At 34.1% G+C, this 26,497-nt stretch overlaps 1 protein-coding gene across 1 annotated transcript; it reads left to right on the forward strand.

Moving 5' to 3' along the window:
* Window positions 1–4,229: 4,229 nt before the first annotated feature.
* Window positions 4,230–26,144, forward strand: LOC128549076 (uncharacterized). Its single transcript, XM_053525236.1, has 2 exons — window positions 4,230–4,526; window positions 25,815–26,144. The coding sequence occupies exons 1-2, from the start codon at window positions 4,305–4,307 to the stop codon at window positions 25,932–25,934; spliced, it is 342 nt and encodes a 113-aa protein (XP_053381211.1). The 5' UTR covers window positions 4,230–4,304; the 3' UTR covers window positions 25,935–26,144.
* Window positions 26,145–26,497: the final 353 nt, after the last annotated feature.

Below are 26,497 nucleotides of genomic sequence, written 5' to 3' on the forward strand. Positions count from 1 at the left end.
TTTCCTCACTATCAACCTAAAATAAATTAATAAATACATTTGCTTTTAAGCACAGCATATGTAAACGCAGCTATTTTGTTTTGATGCACTTTGGATTCTATACTGTTTTATTTAGACGTCATATAGTCAGAGTTTGCCAATAAATCAAGCTTCCGCATTAATTTGGTGCAGATTAAAGACTGCTGTTTGTTTCAAATTGTTAGAAAGTCCTTCATACGTTTTGAGCTATATCAACACATTCCACTACTTACAGCAGTGTTTAAGATAACCTTGAAATACCGGCATTGTGTCAAAAGATAGGTTGACATGATTATCAACTATTTCTGATAATGTTAAATTTGGTGCGATAATTAGTAACTTCGTCATCACATTTTTTTTTTGTAAAAAATAATCACATTAATAATACATAGAAGATAAAAAACTCCTGATCACTATTTTGGGTTTGGATGCTAACCTGACTTAAAGGTACATTCAAACCAACGCTAACGAAGCTAACGACCCTCTATGAAGACAGACCATAGACCATGTAACTTGATGTAGATTTTTTAAAGCGATCTGCTTACATTTTAACTCAAATGTACGAACTAGTGGAGAGTATCCTACTTGCTCGGAATCTTGGTAAGAGTAACTCAAAGAAGTTCACATAGGGAAATATATTGGCTATTGATATGCAGACAAACAGAGGACCGCTAGATGCATGCCTGAGTTATCTTGTTTGGCAGGTAACAGAGAAAGATTTTAGGATCAAGGTTGACAAACGGCGTCTATTCACCAATTAACTTTCTATAAAAAGTTGCTTCCCTTGAGCAAAGTGTCTTACTACATGGCTTAAATTCGAGCCTAAAAGGGTTGATCCACATCATTACCTACATCATAGGACACAAGGTCCATTACTTTGGCACCAGTATTTTCATAAACTATGCTCATTTTCCTTACATAGAAGTTCAAGATGCACTTTCACTTTATTTCAGTTAGTACAAGATAGATTTGATAATAGTTTGTCTTAGTTGCTCAACATCATCACCCACGTTATATGACAGAAAGTCAATATAATATATGTATGGCAGGAATATTCCATTAATTATGTCCCTTTGTACTTATTTTTGTTTATGTTTTGATGCTATTTCATGATATTTTTGATATTGCTTAACTTTACTACAACTAATCGTCCAACATCATCATCCGCACGGGGATATTGATCACACAAGTGATAAGTACCTAGCATCGAGATAGACGAGTGCGTTGTCTCCGCTGGCAGCTTTTGTTTCTCGCAAGAGTACGTTTATCTTAGATACCCCCTTAAGAGAAAAGTAATCATGCAATGCTTCAAATTCAGTATAGCATCCAAGACACTTTTAAGTGATGAGCGAAATCAACTGTTTCAAAACATTGATACCGCATTATCAGTTTCATATCAGAAGGTTTGAGCAAGTAGTTCATTTGATCTCTTAACATAAAATTGTAGTAATTCTAATTATTACGATCTGGCAGACCGTCAGTCCAAATTAAAAGAGAACTGTTATAGCGTAAGCCACAAAAAAAAACAACAAAAAAATAACAACAACAACAGAACTGTATGCATGAGTCTTGTCAATGGCAAAAAGTTTTTTCGAACAGTTGTCGTGGAAAACTGTTTTCTTTCAATTTTGATGTCTACCTTAGTTTAATGCCCCATTCAGAGTTATTCATACTGACTTTACTCATACAGAGACTATCTCTAAGTGTGTCTTTATATCCTGACAATCTGAACTAATTTTAATTTAATCAAGAAATTATTCAAAATTTCTTTTGTCTTTAGTCAGATGGATATTTTTAAGTTCTTTTAACACCGAAGAGCTAAGCTGAATGAATATTCTACTTTACCATCATTTATATTTTTATTGCAACACATTGTATACAAAGTTACAAACTCAAAAGTTATTGTTGCTAAATATCTATTGTAATCTAGTCTTGATAACCTTGCAGGCGACCTATGTATTTATAAATGACTGATATATAAATGGCACAGACGTATCAAGGTCGCAGAAAGACTGAAGCATGAGTAAGAAAAAATATTAGCCAGAGATATAACAATAAAAGCGAAAATATGAAATTATGAACAGAACTGTTATATTTTATAATCTATCTTATTTTATTGTAATTTTGAATATGATATACATACTGATTACATAAAAACTAAAATTTCAGAATGCTTTAATTCTGCCCTATTAGTTTGTAAACCAATCATATGCCAGGCATTTTCAATATTTTTCAAATATTTATTCATGCTGAACAGTACATGAACCTGGTTACTAAAAGGCAACAGGACCTATTGAGAGCTGCGAAAAACAACGCCAATTCGGAAAGAGGCTAAAATGTGAATGGTTCAGGGTTGAGAAAGCGCGTTAAGTTACTATAGTGCCTCCCTTTCCGTTATTTTATGCTGAAATTTTCAATTCATTGCCTCTATCAAGGAATGCTTACGGCTCGGGTGTATATATGTACCATGCTCTATAACTGACAGAAATTTATCACACAATTCGGCAGGTTTCTGATGCATAACGTGTTTCTAGTGAACGATATTCTTTTTGACACTAGCTATAACATTATCAAATACGTCAGTTTATGAAACGCAAGACCCACAATCACCGCCACCTCCCCCCCCCACCCCTCTTCCTCTAGCCCTACAAATTTAAATGCAAAGTTAGTCCTAAAGTATATTAACATTTTAATTCCATAGACAATTACTATACCGTAACGGTGTTTCATATGCTCTGTGTTATATCAATACTGATTATTGAACTGCTAAACAAGCTATCACTTTCAGTTCTGATTATTGATCCCTAGGATTGTTAATTAACTGAAAACTACTATCCATTTATAAACAATTACACCATTAACTTTCAATATAGTTAAAACAGCACGCGACCATTCTGGCAGATAAAAAAGGTCAATGAAAAAAATCGCCAGTAAGAAAGTGATGATGTTTGCTAAAATATACTGTCCGTATTAGAGAAGGCGAAATAGCCATTTAGCAAGTACATTCAGACCGGACATGAGGTTGGGTATGAGGCATGGGACATAGACGTAGAAAATCTTACTGAAGAAATAATTCACTTCCTGTGACGAATATCTATGTTAATGTTTTAAAATATTTTTTTCTACCAACAAAATTCACTGTATGAGAGACTGAATATTTTTTCTTAAATTTACTCTGTTTAAATGAGGAATAAAATTTTTCTTACAAATCTGTACACACTTAAACATAATTGGATATCTTAATAGCAGGTACTGGAACTAATATTACAATGTAAAACCTGCATTATACACTCTTTAGTGGAATTGAATTATATTTCGTTATGTAAAGTTTTACTAGCTCGAGGTTTGATTTGTATCTTATATGAAAAGTTATGTTATTAACAGTTGCCTGTTCTTAAAATATAAATTTCTTGCTACTTCATTTCTATTCATTTACATTACTTTTATTGAGAGATATTTGCTTGTTCTCGTAAGAACTTATTCACTCCTCTGAGGTACAAAGTATAACAGTTTTCTTGTATTTATATATTTATAAATTATCATTTATTATTGGGTGTTTAGGTACCCCGTATATATATTGCTGACACATGTATTGGTGGCGGAGACGATTTAGAGGCCCTGAAAGAGAGCGGCAAACAACAACAACAACAACAAAAAAGGCTCGGTGCAGCAAAAATATAGCAAGGCTGAAAGAGTTCTCATGCAAGCAGGAGCAACAAATCAAAATGAAAATACGATATTTTAAAAGAAAAACGTAGGCACCTCTTTATATTCTTCTGAAAATTAGTTAAACGATTGAGCAATAACTAAACGCCTAAATCGATACAACTCAAATCCTTTTAAACTTTTATTATAAGGATTTTATTTTGTTCTTCGTACGGCTTAGTGTCTCATAATGACATTGCTTAGCTGCTCAACTGTCAGTCAAGTCATACTCTAAATAAAGAGACGAATTTGTTTTTGTGAATTTTTTTACACAAAAGTTAAATGACAACATAGAAATAACGAGTTAGAAGTAAGAATAAAGAAGTCCCTCTACGGCTGCCCGGCTGTTTTGCTTTCATACCTACCGACAAGAAAACTATAGAACTAATGACATGCAACCAAACTAAGCAAAACTATTGACCGACAATATTATATTTTATGATTCATACAGTTATACTGATTATTGAACCACAGGCGTATCTCTTTCAGTTCTGATTATTGATCCCTGGCAGACAACTACCGTTCATTTATAAACCCTAACCTCAATATCTTGCAATATAGTTAAACAACACGCGGCAAGTATGGCAACTAAAAAATTAATCCAAAAGAAAATCGACGGTAAGAAAGTGATGGTGTTTTCTAAATCATATTGTCCATATTGTGCAAAGGCAAAGAAAGTGTTTAACACCTACATAATCGATGGACTTCTGAAAGCTGAGGATTATGACGTTTGGGAGATAGATGGAGTAGCTAACACTGACGAAATACAGACCGAACTGAAGACGATGACCGGGGCAAGTTCAGTAAGTGCGCTTATTTCTATCACGAAAATCTAAGCAATGTTTTTTACGCTCATCTTTCTCTGAAGGAGGTAGGTTACCTTAATATTTGTATGTGCGCATGTCCAACCGGAAGCTAACGTGACAATTTACGACGAATGTTTCTCATTGCAGAGTTGGTGCAGCCGTTCTGCGCATGCGCGGGATTATTATCAACTGGAACGCACGGCAAAAATACTCATTTTTTTGCATGTCCGCACGCATTAAGTGTATAATGTGCATAATATACTGACTAAAGGTTAGGGTTAGAATCACCATGGTTACTAAATATATACATTTAAGGTATTTTTGTTCAAATTTAGTTCATCCGGTATATACCGGAGTCTGTAATATATCACGGGTGCACCAACTCTGTATTTAGTCACAGCCGTTTACGACGACGTTTACGACAAACTAAATGTGTCTGTATATCCATTTTACTGAAAATAATTCATGAACCTGTCTCCGAACTGATGCTTTATGGTTTAATAATGCAGAAATAATGATTAAATTGCCGCAGAAACGCTTCAAAACAATGTTGCCTTAAAATGACGCCATTGACGTCATGACGTTACGTGTCAGCTACCGCGCAAAATCAATAGCTTTTATTTTGAAAGTACGTAATTCTGTGCATTTTCTTGATTTGATCTATTTACAAACAGCCATTATTTGCTGAAATATTTTTTATGAGTCTTTTGCACTGAATTATAATCAATATTTTGCTTCTTTTATGTAGTTATATTGAAATGTTACGCGGAATGTAAGAAAATGGATGATGGTAACCAATGTAATTTGGAATATAGCTGGGTGAAAGGTTACTTGTTGCGGCCATTTTCAAATAAAAAACTTTCAGTTTGATTTGAAATACCTATTTTTCAGTTTCCTTGATAGTTTGTTACATATATACTAAAACTAAGCTCTACAATTGTTCAAACTTCAGTAGAAAAGTGTGGTTTCTTGAATTGAATTGATGTTACCATGGAAACGAAGCCCGTGACCTATATATCTGAATGTAAAATTCAAAAGCGTTGACACTGGTCTATTTAGGGATAACAGCTGGGTACTGCTGTTAGTATTTTAAGCTGTGAAATTGGTTTTAGTAAATACAAATAACACGAAAATATAACTTACGTTAGAAATAATATGTTTTAAAGCTACATTAACAAGAAAAATAATTTTATTCAAAGAAATTACGACAAGGAGCAAGATATAAGCTATTTTAAACATCTCTGTTGCCATGGTTACTTTAAACTTTAAGAAAAATAGGGTACCATGTAAAGTGCTTGGTATTTTGCTAATAATATTACCCAAATATTCCATGTTGGTCATTAACAGAATTGCACTGAAACCGTCGAAAACCCAATTTTTTATACATAGTTGTTTAAAAATGAGAGAAAATGCGTTACCATGGAAACACGAGCCCCGCGACATATACATTTTAAGCTTATAATTGAAAGCTAACACGCATACAAGTAAACTTATCAATCATGCAGGCTTCTACGGATATCAGTGAAACTAAAATACACTGAAAAGTGTTAAATATCCGTATTTTCCTTCTTCTTTCAATATAAAATACCTTTCGAGGGTCATGTTCTTCAAACCTGGATAAAAACTGAACTTGAAGGGACAGAGATAAACTAAATTGAGATTGTAGCAGTTAAAACATCATATTACACGGAATACAAAAATTTGCTGCGGTTCAATTAATTTGAATTTACCCTGGTAACAAGGTAACTTACCTCCTTAAGTTATTGATTATTAAACACTGACAATTTTTCACAAAAATGTATTTAACTTGGCTTAGTATATTAAACTAAATGTGTTTGTAGAGCTGCAGTTACAATTAAAATAAACATTTATTAAACAATCTTCCAATATTTTCGCCGCAAAGCGTATTTATATTGTGTTTATTCATACATTTTTTGTGTATTGACTGCATCTAACACAAAGTAAGAACGTGGTTATCTAATGTTTGCATACATATTGTACAGCAATTATTCAGACTTTTAAATGCGAATTTTGTCGTAATATATCTTTGAAATTTCGTGTCGCTAGTCAGTCTATGTTATATAGTTTTACCTTGATCAGGCGAACTAGTCCATTCCAATTCGTTCAACACTAATGGGAATGGATTGAAACTTCACACACTTGTTCACTGTGATAAACTGACATGTACTGTATACTTTCCATAACTCTGTTTTGCATTAATACAAAAGTGTTCCTCTTTTCCCACTCACATTCATTCAATTGACAAGGCTGTTGAATAATTGAGCGTTGCTGTCCTGAGACAGCTCTTGTTAAATTTCAACTATCTATATTTGTGCATATAGGGAAACAGACCATACTCTCTGGCGGCCATGTTTATTTACGAATCTGATACAATTTAACAAACTTTAGAAATTGTCATCAAAGGAAATTGAAATAATCTGAACATTCTTGATTGAAGGTTACCAATGAAAGTATTTAAAGATTTCCCCACTATAATTATATATGTAGAGAAACAGGTGGTCGAGTTTATTTCTTTAAATGAATTGGAATAGTTTGAACAATATTCGTAGGTCACCAAAAACATTCATGTGAAATCATTTCAAAATTGGGCCAGCAGTTTCTGACGAGAAGATTTCAAATTTTCCCCACTGCAGTTAAGGAAAATTTACCATTGCCCTAGCGGCTGTGTTTTTGACAAATCAGAATGATTTGGGAGAGGTTCATTCAAACAAACATTTCTGTGAAATTATTTTAAAATTGTACCAACGGTTTAAGATGTGTTTCTTCCCAAGATATTTCTTTTTCTAGCTCTGGCGGCCATACTTTTTGACGAATAATTAAAATAACCTTAGTAAAAGGTATTCCGAGGAGCATATAAAATATATGTAAGAATATTGTAAAATCGGATTAGCAGTTTCTGACAAGAAGACTTTTAAAGTGTCTGTTATATACACTTGTACTTATGAGGAAAAAATGATCACGCAATCTGTTGGCCGTGCTGTTTTGGCGATTCTGAATAACAGTCGAGGTACAGAGTCACCAAAGTATCATTCATGAGAAAATATTTTAAAGTCAGGCCAGCAGTTTCCTACAACACGACTTTTGAAGTTTTCACTGTATATTACGGAAGAACATTAGTGCCTGGTGTATTTTATTTATTAACTCGAAATTTCGAGTTAGTAACTACAATAGTTGCGTTGATGTATAGGTCCTGGTCAAGATTAGGTACCTGGTGTATCCATCGAGTAGCCCTACAGGGTCATATAATCAAGATGACCGGGCAGCGTTTGCTAAAAAAGATATCACTTTTTACGCTCAATCCAGCGGTCGTGGGTACAAGCTCCACTGGGGTCACAACCATGACCTCATCAGGCGCGTAGCTAGGGCATTCTTCATAGTACGCAGAGGTAATGCGTAGGGGTCTTGGTATGCTCCCCATGATTTTTTTTTCATCTGAGAACCGCAAATGGTGCATTTTGGCGTGTATTTGAAGCTAAACATTGCACAAAAACCTTATTCGTTCTTAATCTTTTATATAAAATGTATTATTTTACTAGGTATGCGTGTAATATTACAGTGCAATTTGTGCTTAATTGATCCATGTTATATGTGAGCAGTTATCAAAACAGATGGTTGGTGGTAACACACTTTCAAAACATCATTATGATTGGATAACAAGAGATGTGTGTATAAGTATATATTCGAGAGTTGTTAAAAGGAATTTTGCCATAACTCCAAACTGAATACTAGTCAACAAAGACATGCTAAGTTTCATGATATTGTTACAAATGTACCAAATAAGAAACTGATGCCTTGCATAGGAAAATATTTTGGCTGATGTCATCGACGTCTGCATTATGTCAACTTCGTTAAAATGTGGGCTATTATTATCTTTTCTTCAACTAAAACAGTATTCTGCAAAATGTTTCTTACTCCTTTTGAATTATTTTGCAGTTTGCCATCGTGATCTTGCGCTTAGCGCTTCATGCATCTTTTTCTCTGGCGAGCTGTAAAGCGCGAGATAGCGATGGTGAAGCCATCGTGATTTCGCGCTGTGAACACTTGCGTATTGTGAAGCGTGAAGCGCGAAATCACGATGGTGAAGCTAAACATCACGGTGGTGAAGCGAAAAATTTCGAAAAAAACAACAACAAAAAACTCCATTTCGTGCTTTGTCATTTTGATCTCGCGCTTCGGGTATCGCCTTCCCATGACAGAGAAGCGTGAAAGACAAAGCGCGAGATCACAACGGCGAAGTGCGAAACTATGAAAATTTCAGGCTTTAACATTAGCATTGGGCAGATTTCGTACCAACAATATTGAATCATAAAACAAATATTTAAACGTAGCGGGATTGTTGATATAATATTATCTAAACGACATCTAAAACCAAGTATTACACTGAAATCTTGTTTTGATGATTTTTGAAAATGTTGTTCAAGGTCTTTCGAAATATTATACATATAATTTAGTTACATAATACGCATTGAAAATATTAAATCACCAATTATATAGAGATAGCATTATTTATCTCACTGTGAATTGGTTGTCAAATACTGTAATATCGTATGACTTGTACCGGTGTCAATAGCGTAAGATTTAACTAGAGCTAGGTGTAATGAATGGATTTCTATTGAGTTTTATTTTCTATGGAATATTCTAACACGATCCGCAGCAATTGCTATATAAACATTATAGAGAAATCGCCTATACATGAATCTACGATAAAATACGGTTGGCTGTTACATTTCACCCCCTATGTTTGTGACATAAGAAACTCTACTTCTGTTCCATTACACACGAATTATTTCAGGACCAAACGGTTGAAAACAACATTTCAAAAACATAATTATGATAAAAAGTCATAGATCTACTGACTTATATGTAGGACCGTAAAACACGTTTTGATCTCTGCGAGCGTATTCAGTTAGCTCAATTATGATTCAGCGGTGACGTCATAAATGTATGACATAAAGTATGGCGTCATAATGATGTGACGTCATATAAAAGTTATGCTTGTAACTCGTAACACAGGGTCAACTTACCTAACTTGTCGATTATTCTGTTCATAAATAATTTACGAGCTGTTAGATAACAAGTTTTAAGAATACTTCTAAAAATTCTTATAACAAAGGAACAAATATCTATACGTTCCATTGACTAGATCTATGCAACACCTTCTAACCATGGGGGTAAATTGTACACGGGTGGTAAACGCGCAATCCAATTCCCGCTGGGAATACGCTTAAAATGGGTTGCGCAACGTCCGGTGCTGGTGTTGCGCGTAAAAAAGGACGAAATTGAGGTAGGCCTATGTGAAGTTATGATTTTGCTTAGTATGAGACAAGAATAAAATTTCTCGAAAAAAGCAAAATGCTATTCGACACAAATATTATAATAGATCTACATCATATGTGTAAAATATCTGGTTTGTAATTTATGATTCGGCTCTAATATCACAAAAACTCGGGCGACACGAAGCTTGAAAAAAGTATGAAATCAACAAAAATGGAAGTTTCTGACCTCATATGCCTAATCTGAGGACATCTGATGCTTTTTATGATAACTCAAATGTTATAAAGTAACGAATATCAAAATTATTTGCTTCAAATCCTGCTTATGGGGACATAATTGACAAAAAATCATCGGGAATGGGGTTGCGCACCGGGAATGGAGTTGCTCGTATACATCATAATGTATATTATGTATACGCGCAACTCCATTCCCGGGGCGCATCCCCATTCCAGATTATTTTTTGCCAATCCTTTTCCAAAAGCAACATTTCATTCCAGTGTATGTAATATTCATGACTGTTTTACACATGTTTGATCATTAGAAACGTCACATTTCCAGAAATATGGCACAAGAGTTAGAAAATTTGCATTTTTCATGATTCCATGCTTTTTCGACAGTTCTAGCCAGCAGAGTTTTCGTGATAACAGAGCTGATTATTAAATTAATAAGTTGGTATTTCACATATATGATCTTTATTCATTTTTGTGTCGAATAGCATTTTGCTTTTTTTTCGAAAACACGTAAATGTGTCATTATTTACAAAAACAAAAACCCGCCTACGTCGATTTTGTATAATTTTATATTGATGCGCAACACCAGCACCGGAAGTCGCGCAACCCATTTTTAGCGTATTCCCAGTGGAAATTGGATTGCGCGTTTTGTAACTGCATATGATTAGACTGGTGCCCGTGTTTACTCTCTACGTAGACTGGTGCCCGTGTTTACTCTCTACGTTCCATAAAGGCAATCATTCTGACCAAATTTCATGAAGACCAATTGAAAAATACAGCCTCTATCACATACACAAGTTTTTTCTTTGATTTGACCTAGTTTTTGACCCCAGACTACCCATATTGGAATGTGACCTAGATTTCATCAAGGCAACCACTCAGACAAAATTTCATGAAGATCAGTTGAAATTTTTTTTGCCTTTATCGCATACACAAGGTTTTTCTTTTATTTGACCTAGTAACCTAGTTTTTGACCCGAGATGACCCTTTTTCGAACTCGGCCTACATTTCATCAAGGTTATCATTCTCACCAATATTCATGAAGATCAATTGAAAAATACAGCCTCTATTACATACACAAGGTTTTTCTTTGATTTGACCTAGTGACCTAGTTTTTGACCTGAGATGACCCATTTTCGAACTTGGCCTAGATTTCATCAAGGCAATCATTCTGACCAATATTCATGAAGATCAATTGAAAAATACAGCCTCTATTGCATACACAAGGTTTTTCTTTGATTTGACCTAGTGACCTAGTTTTGGACCCGTGGTGACCCATTTTAGAACTTTCCCTAGATTTCATCAAGACAATCATTCTGACCAATACTCATGAAGATCAATTGAAAAATACAACCTCTATCGCATACACAAGGTTTTTCTTTGATTTGACCTAGTGACCTAGTTTTTGACCCCAGATGACCCATTTTCGAACTCGGCCTAGATTTCATCAAGGTTATCATTCTGACCAATACTCATGAAGATCAATTGAAAAATACAGCCTCTATCGCATACACAAGCTAAATGTTGACAGACAGTCGACGGACATCGAGCGATCAGAAAAACTCACGGTGGGCTAAAAAACCTAGAAATTGCTTTTGTAAAAAAGCGCATGTCTCCCCCAATGCAAAGTCCTATAGGCAAGAAGTCAATAGGGGTCAGGAGCGAAAGTCAAAGAGACACTGATGGTTGGCTGCAATAGGGATCATCTACTTGGCATGTCCAGTCATCCCACTAAGTTTCAACACTCTCGGCCTAGTGGTTCTCAAGTCACTGTTCTGGCTTCTGTGACCTTGACCTTTGATCAAGTGACCCCAAAATAATTAGGGGGTCATCTACTCTGCATGTCCAGTTATCTTATTAAGTTTCAACATTCTAGGTCAAGTGGTTCTCAAGTTATTTTCCGGAAATGATTTTACATGACCAGGCCCCTGTGACCTTGACATTTAACAGAAACCCCCAAAAATCAATAGGGTCATCTACTTTGCCTGTTCAATCATCCTATGAAGTTTCAACATTCTGGGTCAAGTGGTTCTCAAGTTATTGATCGGAAATTGTTTTCCATGTTCAGGCTCCTGTGACCTTGACCTTTAACAGAGTGACCCCAAAATCGATAGGGGTCATCTACTCTGCATGTTCAATCATCCTATGAAGTTTCAACATTCTGGGTCAAGAGGTTCTCAAGTTATTGATCGGAAATGGTTATCAATATTCAAGCCCCTGTGACCTTGACCTTTAAAGGAGTGACCCAAAAAACAAATAGGGGTCATTTACTCTGCAGGAACAATCATCCTATGAAGTTTCAACATTCTGGGTCGAGAGGTTCTCAAGTTATTGATGGGAAATGGTTTTCCAGGTTCAGGCCCCAGTGACCTTGACCTTCAACAGAGTGACCCAAAAATGAATAGGGATCATCTACTCTGCATGATCAATCATCCTATGAAGTTTCAACATTCTGGGTCAAGTTGTTCTTGAGTTATTGATCGGAAATGGTTTTCAATGTTCAGGCCCCTGTGGCCTTGACCTTTGACGGAGTGATCCCAAAAACAATACGGGTCGTCATCTCCATAAGCCCTACCAACCTATGAAGTTTGAAGGTTCTAATACAAATGGTTATCCAGTTATTGCTCGGAAATGAAGTGTGACGTACGGACGGACAGGGCAAAAACAGTATGTCTCCCCCAGTGGGGGGGGGGGGGGGGGGGGGTGGGGGTGAGACATAATTCCAACCTACTTACCCTAAATTTTTTGAGCATGTTCCCGGAAACATATATTTTTTAGTCCTAACTTAGTAATGGTTAATCGCATCAAATTTCAACTTACCAGGAGACTTCGTAATACACAATTTATATCAGCATTTTCTTTGGTACCGCTCTGTCTGTTTGTCTTTGCAATTGGTCTATTTATTTGAAGAAGAAGAAGACTTACCTTTAGAAGACAAATGATAATATACATTCCTTAAGATCATTACATCACATACAAAACAATGAGTAAAACATATACAAAAGGAAGACTTATCATTAAAACATATATGACAAACTATAACCATATCAACAAAACATGAACAAAACTAAAATTTCCAGAGGTTAAAATTACTTTTCTACTTTTTGTAATATACATTCCTCAACTCGATTATATTACATACAGACATGGGGTAATCGATTAAAGTAATCATAATGATTAATAATCAATTCATATTTTTCATTATTCATCATTAATCATTAATCATACTTTTCTCTGATTTATGATTAATCATTTAATTGATTTATGAAGAAAATTAAGCTGTTATCATGATTATTTTACGATTAATACATGATTACTTGTTTATATTTGAGGCTGATCATTACCTTATAATGTACAGCATTGTGGTCATACATGTCATAAATGTGTGGCAATTAACAAGTATGGTTAGAAGATTACACTATCAGGATATTGACAATTATCACCTAATGTAGGTGTACCCAATTTCATACATCTGCCTGGACTTTTCCTCAGGGCACTATTTTAAATCGCCATACAAAAATATGTATGCAGATTTAAAAGTTGGTAAAGTTAATATGGGGGAGAAAGATACCCTATTTATTCAAGAAATAAAAAAAAACTGAATTTCATAATTGCTCTTAGCTTGTGACCATGATCTGGTAAGTTTAGTTAACAATATTCAAGGTATATTCTTGTATACTAATCTTCCTAAGATGTCAAAATTGTTTAGTCCTTTTGCCTGAAAATATATTTGTGCCATTTATAAAATAATTTGCACCCAGAGTAGTTCAGACTTGTTAGTAATCATGATTACTTTGGGTTACTGATTAATAATTTAATCGATTAATAGAAATTGGTCTGTTAATCAATTAATAATCGATTATTAAAAAATGTCTTAATAATCGATTACTTTTCAAAGTAATCGGCCCCATGTCTGATTACATAAAAAACAATAACCTACACATATAGATATTACATTACCTTTGAAGTTGACTTCCCTGACATACACACATTGAGAAAATGCCGTCTGTTTGTGTCCCCTTCTCATAAAATTGTACAACATCTTCAGGTTCATGAGTCTTTGGCCACAAACAAAAAGTTAATGAATTGTATAAACATAATAATACTTTTACATTAAAGACTAATTAGTTCTCTCAAGTTAGATTTTAAATTTTTAAAATCAAAGTTATCTGAATGAAACTACTTCTATATAACTTTGACCTTATGTCAAATCAGAGCAATAAGTAACAGTCTTTAATAAGTTTGCATTACTCACATTCTTTTTTGGTACAGGTGAAACGAATGGAGAAGTACATATCCTTTTCCTTTTTCTGTTTGCTAGGCTATTTACTGAAATTGTTTGATTAATGAAAAAAATTTAGTATACAACAAAAAACAATCCAAACTTCAGTGGACAAATTATGCAGTCTGTACATAACAAGGATACAAAAATTTATGGTTATTAATAAAACCCGGACCGGCCCGGCCCGGCCCAGACCACGGAAATAGCCGATTCCGATTGTACGGAAACCACCGAAAATTTACGGACGGAAGGCTAATATAATTACGAATGGTAATACCGTCATCTTAATCAAGGCAAATTTATGTATATTTTATTTTATTATTACAAAAGTAGAAGCAAAGTATTTAATATTGATGATACGTATGTTTGTGAAGTATTGCACTTGACATAAGCAAAGACCTAAAATAACAAGATATTTGAACCCACATTCAATCAAGAAGTAATACGTTGGCAGTCGGTACCGTACAGACACGATATAGCAGTTTGCAGGATACTTTCACTAAACAGAACTGGACAGGCTATTTAAATGGTGCGTCGTTATTTCACACCTAACGATGTGACACTAGGTTGTGTAGTACAGCGAAAGGGTCTATACCGTGCACTGGAAGTATTTATGAAATTTGGTTGCCCGACCAAGATAGCGTTTTAGCATTTTTAAGTATTAATTTAATAAAATATATTGCCTTAGGGAACATATGAATAAAACACTCTTATTTTAAGGTTGTCAAAGATTTGCATTGATAAGTAGACATTTTGCAAAAAATTAATTAGAAATGTAAGTTTTATGAAATTATTATTATACTCCTTTTGCCTATCTCGGACCAAGACAGATCGAAAAAGATGAACTCGAAGCTATGCGCTGTTTTCATACTTGCATTTGTTTCAGGTTGTTGAAGTATTCAAATTTGAATATTAAACTATAAATTATATCAAAAGCTAAAAAAATAGTCCATTTTTTAAACTTTTTTTCATATTAAAGGGAGACAATTACAAAATTTCGTAAAAAGTATAAAAGTAAACATTTCCAAAAGAGGTGTAACTCTATGTAATAAGTCTTTGTTCCTGAAATACAAGAAAAACTGAAAAAAAATATCATAAAATGTTGCTCAAATGATAAATATATGATTTAGCTTTAAACAAAACCGGGTGTATGTATGGAGATGTCCCCGGAGTTACAGTAAGTTGTAGAAATGAATGAACTTGAGTATAGAATATGAAAGATCGGTCGCAAATTTTCAAACCGGACCCCCCCCCCCGAAACATGCCCGCTCAGTCTTTTTTAAAACACAACAAAAAAAAAAAGAGGTAAATATGTAATAGGGAAAAATCGGGGGTAGTGATAGCAATGAACTTTCGTGTTTTAACAAGTTACTGCTAACGTTTTTCTTTTGTTTTTAGATATTTAATTTTTGATTTCTTTCTTTTATATTTGAAATAATACTAGCAAAATTCTTTTTAACACAGAATTAAAAAGAAAACCCGGTCTGGTCGGATACGAACTATTTCAGCCTATGCTTATACAAACTATTCACATAATGTTAACTTTTTTGTTTTTTAAATGAAATTTCAAAGCATGGATTACAAATGTGTGCAATTCAGATGTTAAAGTATTATCCCCCACACAATGTCCAATGCAATTTTTTCCCATTAGTTTAACTTGAAAAATTATATCTTATTTACAAGCGTTTTTTTATCTCGTGCGCAAAATCGTTATTTTCAATTTCTGCGCATGTGAAAATATACAATAATTGCCTTTTGGTGAGGTCGATATGAGCCGCCCCATGAGAAAACCAACACCCGCGCAGTCTGGTCAGGATCCATGCTGTTTGCAAACGGTTTCTCTAATCGCAATAGACAATGTTGGTTTCTCATGGCGTGGCTCATATGTGGATTTATCGGCCTGATAAAAGCAACATCAACCTCGGGCGAATTTATCGACTTGATATCGCTTTAACAGGTCGATAAATCCACATATCTACCACACATAAAAGGCGACAATTGTTTTATTATTAAATCCAGCCTACTCATAAGTATAAACATTAGATAAAAAATGTCTGCAACCTTGGTCATCTTTCGTGGTTAATTGTTACGACGTCGCATTTTTTAACGTAATAACGTGTGGACGTCACAGCTGGGGGTCAATACGTGTGTTTGGCTCCGCCTTCGAGTAAGTACGACTTTTTACCGTTGAACATGTGACTACATCTAGAACAATGGAAAGACTGTAATATAGATTTAATGATAAAAAACTAATTTAAATTTCGCATGCGAAAACAACGCTATTTTTTTTTTCCTGCGCATGTGACATTACATTTTCATGTCTCCCTATGTAAATCGATATTTTTCGTACTGATTAAAAGGGACGATGCGCTTATTTATACATGGGAAATTAAATTACTTTATCTTGTGTTCATACAGTGTGAACACGGCTATTTTTCGTTTCTGTTTTTGAATGATTTGTTCTACATGCAACATTTTGAAAACAATTTTTCATCAAATATTAAAACGAAACTGTCACCATCAGTTTGGGAAAATTAACTAACTACTAAATACTAAGAAAATAAGTGCTCTCATTATATGTTCCGTAGTTATTGCCGTTTTTCGAATGTTACTGCTGCTGATTTTGTTGAAGTATGCCCATTAATACAGCGTTATGTAACCTCAAGACTATATCTATCAAAAAGTATTTTTATACAGCAAAGTCCGCGACAATTTCTAAGTGCTTACTAGAAAAGCCTCCTTAATTCGTCTTCTTTTAAATTTGGTAAGTAATAACTTTTTTAATGTTAAATAAATCATTTCATTAATTTTTTGGTATAATAAAATAATAATGTTTTCCTGAGAGGGTGATCCCTCGAAATAACTCTAATCCGTGACTAAATTTTTCAATGCGACAATTGTAAGTTACTGTAGAGAAAGAGTTTAGTATTTAAAATGTAAATGTATAATAAATGTTGACGAAAAGGGGTTTTAAAACCCTAAAAGGCCACAATAGGAAATAATTCTTCCCGGCTAATTCTGACTTTTAAGTTGGTCGGGATTTTGATTTTGCACAGTCAAAATTTTCCTAGCACCGCAGCATGAAAATGAACCTGGTAGCCATTTTATAATTTTTTTCAGAAAATAAAAGATACATTCTGAGTGGCGAACGATCAGTAAAATGTTTACTAAGAAGTACTATATTATGTTTTTCATTGCGCCGCTTTGTGTGTAACATGTATTCAGGTATACACGCGTAACAATAAAGATCGGAAAGAAATCGAAAATGGCTAACAAAATAAGAATTAATTAAAATGAAATGTATGTGTTGTAAACTTTTGTGGTGATTAACTTATTTTTCCCCTTTGATACAAGCATTTATATGTAAAATTGAGTGTGCAATAGCCCGCGCGTGAAAATAGGGTAAAAGAAGATTAAGACAATACCGCGAAATTGAAGAAGGAGACCCTGTTTATTTTTCGCTCATATTACAATTCATTTTTTTTTTTATCATAATTGTATTTCCGAAAAAGAACACACTACTTAGTCATTCGTTTTAAAACATAGGTTTCAATGGCCTGGTATACCAAATGAAACATAATTACTTTTTGGAAAATAATGGACAACCAAAAAATAAATTAATCTTCGTAAAAAACGAAACGTCACAATATATATATTTAGGGTTGAGCGAAAAATGTGATTCTCGACGCGATTTGCGTAAGAAGTACGAATTTTATCTTTTCAATACAATGTAATTGGGGGAAGATCAACTTTTACTATTATTTAAACAAGTTATGAAGGATGCAACTTGTTTTTGGAAAATCCAGCTCATTACACTTTCTTTACCGTAAAGTTTAAAATATGTAAGGTTAAAACTTTTCTGAGATGCTTTATGGATTTGGCCACCATGGGCAGTTTAACAACCCATTTTAGCTGGAGAATTACACTCAATCCTTCGTAAAAAACTGCAAACTATCGTACAGTTTCTCTTGTATATAAAAGCAACAGTTTTAATTTGCATAGTTACAATAGGCTTGGTTTACCAATGAAAAACTAACAAAACGTAGGTCTCAGAATGCGACAGCATTAAAGCTGCTCAATATAGATCCAAGTACAGTTCACTTCCCGGGGTGATCACGTGACCATAGTAAAGTAAGCAATGTTAGAATAAATCGTTGCAGTACACTGTGATATGATATAATTTACAAAAAAAACATCTTAAAGAAGAAATTTTGTGAGATTTGAAGAAAAACATCCATTCAAAGTTTTCTTTTTCTTTTCCAGACTTATTTGTAAATTATGATTAGCGGGCTCAAACGATTCTTTTGTTGTTATGTATCAAAAATGCCGAGCATAGCAAACTGACTGAAAGGGTATTCTGTATACAATAATATATCAAATCAACCTAAATAAAAATGCAAGTTTTGCAAGGGTATGTCTAACCATTGAAGTTTATCTTGAAGTATCTAAATGCATAATCTGAAAGGGGTAGAGCATGGTAAATATTCCAAACGAACCTTAACAAGTTTTTACTTGGTCTTTTTTCACGGAAACATTGTGAATCGTTTCTATAATTTAGTGCAATTAAATGGTAATTTTGTTCCCATTTAAAAGATTTCTTTTTCGGTCGAGTTTTGGTTCACCAACTAATGTGAAAAACACTCGATGACTGCTTCCAGGACACTAACAGTACTCTCACCGAAAGAAGGGACGGTTGGAGTTACGGTCAAAATCCGCTGACAGGATCCGACCCGCGACCTCCGGATTACGAGACATCTGTACAAAAATGAAAAAATGGTACACTTTGTATCTCGATTCTACTCTATATTGTTTTGAAAATAATTTGAATAAAACTTAAGTAAGTCAGTTTATTCAGAGATTACTTGCAAAATTGAAAAAAGAAAAAAAAAAGATGTTAAAACATCATAGCAACCTGGCGAATATGAAAAACGAATATTGAAAGTACAAAGACTATGCCAAAAACTGCAATGTACATAATATATTCAATGTGTGACTTTCATCGTACGTCAATTCAGTCGACCCAAGTTCAAGAGATAGTCAGGAATACTGCGTGAATAAACTATCTTTACAATTTGTTTCTATATATTTTTACAGGAATATATTTTAAAAATATGGGGGTACCGTGTGTAAAACTTCTCATATTCAACGCTGCATTCTTCGTGCGTAATCGGTATCCGACCTATCCCAAATTTTTTACATGACCCCAAAGTTTTATGGTCTTTGAGATTTTTAAAAACTTTTTAATAAAAGTGCTCATTCTATTCTTTAAAAAAATTGTCAGTGATATTAGAAATTATTTGTATTCATTTTCTTTCTTTTTTTTTTGACATAAAAATAAATTTTTGTAAAGTCTCATTGACAAAAAAGTATCATAAAAAAAACCCTGCCTATTTACTAACTATTTTTAGGCATGTTACCGGACACAAAGAATTATTTTTGGTTTGGGAAGCACAGGTGAAACAAAAACTCTTTTAGGCCGAGAGGATATCCTTTCTTCGAAATATTTAACATTTTTTTGGACAAAACGTAATTATAAAATAGTATATAATGATAACGATACAAAATATCGGGAACTAATTAGAAGGCTCGTCAAAACAACGCTATGTATAACGACTTCCTGTGTACAAGTTTACAAATTATATTAAGACGTTTTTGCAACTAGAAAGAACACAGTCTTAACCCATTCATCAAAGAAGTTCCTCGCGGGTATCATAAAGTTCAGTGTTTTTTTTTTAGTAAATTCTAAATATGTAAGTTGATATGGACACGATATCATTCGTAATTATATTAGCCTTCTGTCCGTAAGTTTCCGGTGGTTTCCGTACAATCGGAATCGGCTATTTCCGTGGTTTGGGCCGGGCCGGGCCGGGTCGGGCCGGGTTTTATTCATAACCAAAATTGATCATTTAAAAGGATAACTTAGATCATGCAAAAGATTAAATAATCAGAAAATGGTACACATCATACCAAATGTTAAGAGTACTTATGCTTTTATTATTAACAGACATCCAGAAATTCTGATGCTGATATGGCTGTTTGAAGCATTTGCTTCTGTTATTAAAAGATATGCAACAATACAGCATACTAAACATTCAACAGAAAAATCTTACAGTCTAAAGGACGTAATACTGTAGCCTCCATCATCTTCACAGCATCATGTCAGAATTCAATAAAACTCTTACTGAAAATAAAGAGAGGTACAAAGAAGGTAATACATGTAATAAACTAACATTTGCTATAATGAAAATAACATAACTACTGAATATTACTCATTCTTGTTCTTATTACTTGTTTGTAGAATCAATAAAAAAAGATAAACATGATTTCATTTAAAGGTCCATTACTAAGGGAAAGTGAGTTGGCAATTTTTTTCATAGCCAGTGCATAGACTTCTGCAAGACACTAAATAATGAAGATTGGCAGGACAAAATTTACAGAAAGTCTTTGGAACTCAAAGAAATGTATGTGTATAATGTTGAAATTTCAATGAATCGACAGAATGACCCCCAGGTCTTTTTAACTTTCTTCATACTTCATAGAAAAATAATTGTACATATACTGCGATTTATTTCGAATTTCTACATACCAACTTTCATTTTCCAATAAAATGAAATAGTTTCTGTGCTTTTTAAAAGAAATTAAAATGTTCACTTTCCTTAGTATTGGACCTTTAAAGCACATGTATAAGTTTGGCACCATCCTGGTAATACCATAAAAATGTCTAGATATTGCAAGGTAGAGTGTCGACAACATTACGACATTTCAGTGCCAGAATGTTCTTAAACAAGAAGGCCATGAAGGCCCTGTATCGCTCAACTGACCTATTGACCTAAAGATCATCAAGATCAACATTCTGACCAAGTTTCATTAACATATGGTCATAAATGTAGCCTCTAAAGTGTTAACTAGCTTTTCCTTTAATTTGACCTGGTGACCTAGTTGTTAATCCCACTTGACCCAGATTCAAACTTGACCTAAAGATCATCAAGATTAACATTCTGATTAAGTTTCATGAAGATACAGTCATAAATGTGGCCTCTAGAGTGTTAACAAGCTTTTCCTTTGATTTGACCTAGTGGCCTAGTTTTTGACCCCACCTGACCCAGACTTAAAATTGACGTATAGATCATTAAGATTAACATTCTGACCAAGTTTTATTAAGATATGTCATAAATGTGGCCACTACAGTGTTAACAAGCTTTTTCTTTTTTGAACCCAGATGACCCAATATCGAACTTGTCCAAGATTTTATTGAGGGTAACATTCTGACCAAGTTTCATTAAGATTGGGCCAAAATTGTGACCTCTAGAGTGTTAACAAACCTTTCATTTGATTTAACCTGGTGACCTAGTTTTTGACCCCACCTGACCCAGATTTTAACCTGATCTATGGATCATCAAGATTAACATTCTGACTAAGTTTCATTAAGGTATGGTCATAAATGTGGCCTCTAGAGTGTTAACTAGCTTTTCCTTTGATTTGACCCCACATGACCCAGATTCAAACTGGACCCTGAGATCATTAAGATTAACATTCTGACCAAGTTTCATGAAGATATAGTCATAAATGTGACATCTACAGTGTTAACAAGCTTTTCCTTTGATTTGACTTGATGACCTAGTTTTTGACCCCAGATGACCCAATATCAAACTCGTCCAAGATTTTATTAAGGGTAACATTCTGACCAAGTTTCATTAAGATTGGGCCAAAATTGTGACCTCTAGAGTGTTAAAAACCTTTTCCTTTGATCTGACCTGGTGACCTAGTTTTTGATCCCGGATGACCCAATATCAAAATCGTCCAAGATTTTATTGAGGGTAACATTCTGATCAAGTTTCATTAAGATTGGGCCAAAATTGTGACCTCTAGAATGTTAACAAGCTTTTCCTTTCATCTGACCTGGTGACCTAGTTTTTGACCCCAGATGACCCAATATCGAACTTGTCTAAGACGTTATTGAGGGTAACATTCTGACCAAGTTTCATTAAGATTAGGTCAAAATTGTGACCCCTAGGGTGAAAACAGTCAAATTGTTGACGACGGACGGACGAACGGACGACGACGGACACAGGGCAATCACAAAAGCTCACCTTGAGCACTTCATGCTCAGGTAAGCTAATAAAACCTGAAAAAAAGACATATTTTTAGGTGTAGTCTAGTGTTCCAATAACTAATGAGGAAATATGCTGGGGACATCTCAAAAATCAGGGAAGAATTACATGTACCTACTGTCCTAACTGCCACTGTCAAATGTAAGCTGTAGGTGTCATGCATATGCTGTGGTGCAGGTGTTACAAAATTTTGGTGCGTTCTATTTTTCTAGTCAATCTTTAACCTGTTCATGGAAAACAATGACATACATTTAAAGCAGGAGATTATCACAATGGAACTAACTAACTCTGCTGCAGAACAGATAAAACTAGGTACCAGTACACAACAAGAGCGGTCTGTTAACAACATGCTCCTTTGAAGCATTGATGGAAGTATGGGGTAAAACTATTACCACAGACTTTCAGACCAAAAAATAAATAAATAGATAAGACAAACAATGTACCTGCTTTTGTGGATTTGGATAGGTTTTGCACTATATGGCAAGTGTGACAATGATGGTACTGGTAAGCAACTGTGTTCAAAGTTTTCAAAGCCATATTTACAAAAATATTGAAAAGTATGCACACTTAACTAGTTTCTATGTCAAAAAAGCTGTAATCTGGTCTAAAGTCCTTGTCCGAGACAGAATATGGACTGGTATGAAAAATATTACTCATTTCCGAGTCCAAAAGCCTTTAAAGACCCATAATTTAGCCAAGATAGTTGACAGAGTTATGTACTCTTGTCTACAAATAGAAATCAGGATGATAAACATCTGCTCTAAGTTTCAAAGCCACATTTCAAATAGTTTGACAACACTTTGACTAGCTTGTACAAAAAACTGAACCAATTTCTAAGTCCAAAACGGGCCATAATTCAACCGAAATACTTAACAGTTATGTACTATTGCTTACAGATGGAAATCATGATGATAAACATTTGTTCAAAGTTTCAAACCCTTTTGTCAAATAGTTTTGACAAAACATGGACTTGTACACAAATTGTACTATTTCCAAGTCCAAGTAGGCCCATAATTCAGCCAAAATAGTTGACAGAGTTATTTACTCTTGCCTACAGCTATAGACTGTATAATAAACATATGATAAAAGTTTCAATGCCATATATCAAACACTTTGTAAACACTTTGCAAAATGTGAACTGGTACGAAAAACATAACCGAGATTTCATAAGGGGCCAAATTCAGCCAAAATCCTTGATAGAATTATGTGCATGTACTCTTGCCTACAACTGGACATGGTGATGGTAACAAGAGATGAAAGTTTCAAAGCTTATCTCAAAACACTTTGTAAAAAAGTGAACTGGTACGAAAAACTTAAACAAGGTGGTACGCCGACGAAAGTAGGATAGTTCTACTTATTCTTCGAATAGTCAAGCTGAAAATATTGTCTTAATCTTTATCTTAATTCTATTAAAACTAAAACTAATGAGCGTCAAAACAGATGATCGAAACATGAACTGAATTATAAAGATGAATATTGTGCTGCCTTCTGGACAGCTGAGCTGGCACTGCACATATATAACAGTTTACAGTAATACATAAATTTTCTTAAAGGTCTGTTTATAAAGAAAAAAGTAGTCATATCATGTTATAATCGTTTAAAACACTTTTGACATTTCATTGTTTACATTTTCAGCGGAAGGCTCAGGAACGCTGTCTGTATCCCGGTTTCTACGAAGGCGCTTTAAAAAATTGGGATACAGCAACTTCCGTTTCGTAACTTCCTGTATTAGCGCATACCGGGCTGTTTGGAGAGAATGATTCTCGATATACAGTCGGGTACCAGGCTACATATGATCCGAATGACGTATTCGGATACGAATAATTAAACCACTCGTGCTACGCACTCGTGATTTAATTATTACGCATCCAAACTCCTGCCCATATTTTATTAACTGATAAAATATAGGAATAGATTTATTATTTCTTAAATAGTTGATAATTTCATACACTTAAGTACAATTATAACATATATCTATGATATCAAAGGCTGAGCGTGAAGCTATTATATCTTATTTTTTATTTAAATACCGTTACAATAGTTTCGCGCTCAGCTCAAGATAAAGTAAATATTATGCGAGACAAATTACGTCTTTCTGCAGTGTTATACAAAATGTCATATTCAAAAGGTTTTAGCCTTGAAAATGTATTTTTTCCCGATTTCTCAACCAGCATTTTATTAATTGTTAACACTGTATTATAATTTTGTTATAGAAATTTCCTCCTAGACGACAGCGTATGATTGTAATATTTCACATGGTCAGGATTATTACAAAATAAGCAATCAGATAGTAGGATTATGAGATAAATTGCAAAACTGTACCTAAATTGTTATAAAACTACAAAGACAATTGGTGAATTTCAATGCACGTTAAATCAACTAATCATATAAATCAGTTTGCTATACAAATAATGTCTATTAGAAACAGGTTCGCTATATTTTTATTACAAACTCAGGTTATAACGAAAACGCACTTGCTTGTCCCGACGAGTTCGCTAAAACCGGAGTTTACTGTACTTCAAACACAATATGAAGTAAGCAATGGCAGTGTATGAAGCCATATCCGTTGCATGACACTAGCCAATTAATTGTGTACGGTTGCCAGATTTTCACTACGCAGCTGCGTATTTGTGTAAAGGTAGCTACGCGCTTGCTCATATGACACTACTGAATTTTCCAGGAAGCGGACTTGAGAGTGGTTCCAATTAGCTCGAAGCTTTTATCATGATCGAGTTAAAACAAAATAGTATATAAACGAAACCATGTTTAAGTCTGGAAGGTTTTCGACCTAGTATCAGCAAAAATGACAATGAAATATAGACATACCCTACATGAACGTGTAGTTATGAGTTTGACCAAGATCGGGTACCTGGACAGATCTAGATTTTGAGGAAAGGTCATAGAAGGTGACCGGGAAGTATTCAAACTTTGAATATTTCACTATTTTGACCATCTCTGGAAGGTTTTCGATCTAGTTCGAGCCCTTACCACCTGAACACACTATGCATGTAAATGATGGTATATATCCTGGATACAGTTTGAAATCTGGAGTAGCTCTAGAGGCTATGGTAGGTCATACATTGATGTCTGGTAGTATATGTTCAAGTCCCTACATGTTGGATACAATACATGGTTGTTTACATAGATGAATCCACTTGTATGAGTCTAAGGCCGCCCATTACATTTTGGCCTTTGACAGACGGACAGACGTTCAAATTTTGCGGATAAAAGGGCAAGATACGAAGTTAGTAACTCGAAATTTCGAGTAAATAAATAAAACGCTCCTTGCACTAATACTCTTTCGTAATATATACTATCAGGAATACTAAATTATAATCTTAAGACGAGATGTTTGTTTTTCTTGCAGGTACCTCGTGTATTTATCAATGGAAAGTTTTTCGGTGGTGGAGACGAGGTAGTCAAGGCCGCACAAAAAGGAACACTCAAAGGATTTATTGATCAAAATGTTTCAAAAGCTCAGCAATAACAGCAGTACTAACAATGAGAAAAAAAGACCATTCTGCGGCATAACAGAAGACATATAACTAGAAGACATAGAACTGTTACATTGTGCAGGCATCCGATGATACTTTATTCATCAATTCTGTAACGGTTACAGAGGTTTATCGAAATAAAAATGATATTTTTATGATATTCTAAAATGTTTTTATGGATGGCTAAAGAAATTTGAAATTATCGTTAACTTTATTATTTACACCTTTAGACTAAAACCTAGTTCGGTAAAATTGAAATTGAATGTTTGAAATTAAGCACAAACATTTTTCTTCAAAAGTTTACAATATCATTGAAGGGACACTTGCTGTGAATCTACATATTAGATCTAATAAATAATTTGTCGTTTTGATAAAAATCTAACGATAAACTGAGTCAAAATGGCTTTTTAAAAGTTCGTTGACATCGAAAATAGCTGAAATTTACAAGGCAGACATACGTAAATTTTGAAACTTAAAAATTCTGATAAAGCGATTCTTTTTAGAATGTATGTTTTAAACTTAAAACTTAAAAAATAACGTTTTCCTTGTTACAGAA

The sequence above is a fragment of the Mercenaria mercenaria genome, chromosome 15 (assembly GCF_021730395.1).
Source record: "Mercenaria mercenaria strain notata chromosome 15, MADL_Memer_1, whole genome shotgun sequence".
NCBI lineage: Eukaryota > Metazoa > Mollusca > Bivalvia > Venerida > Veneridae > Mercenaria > Mercenaria mercenaria.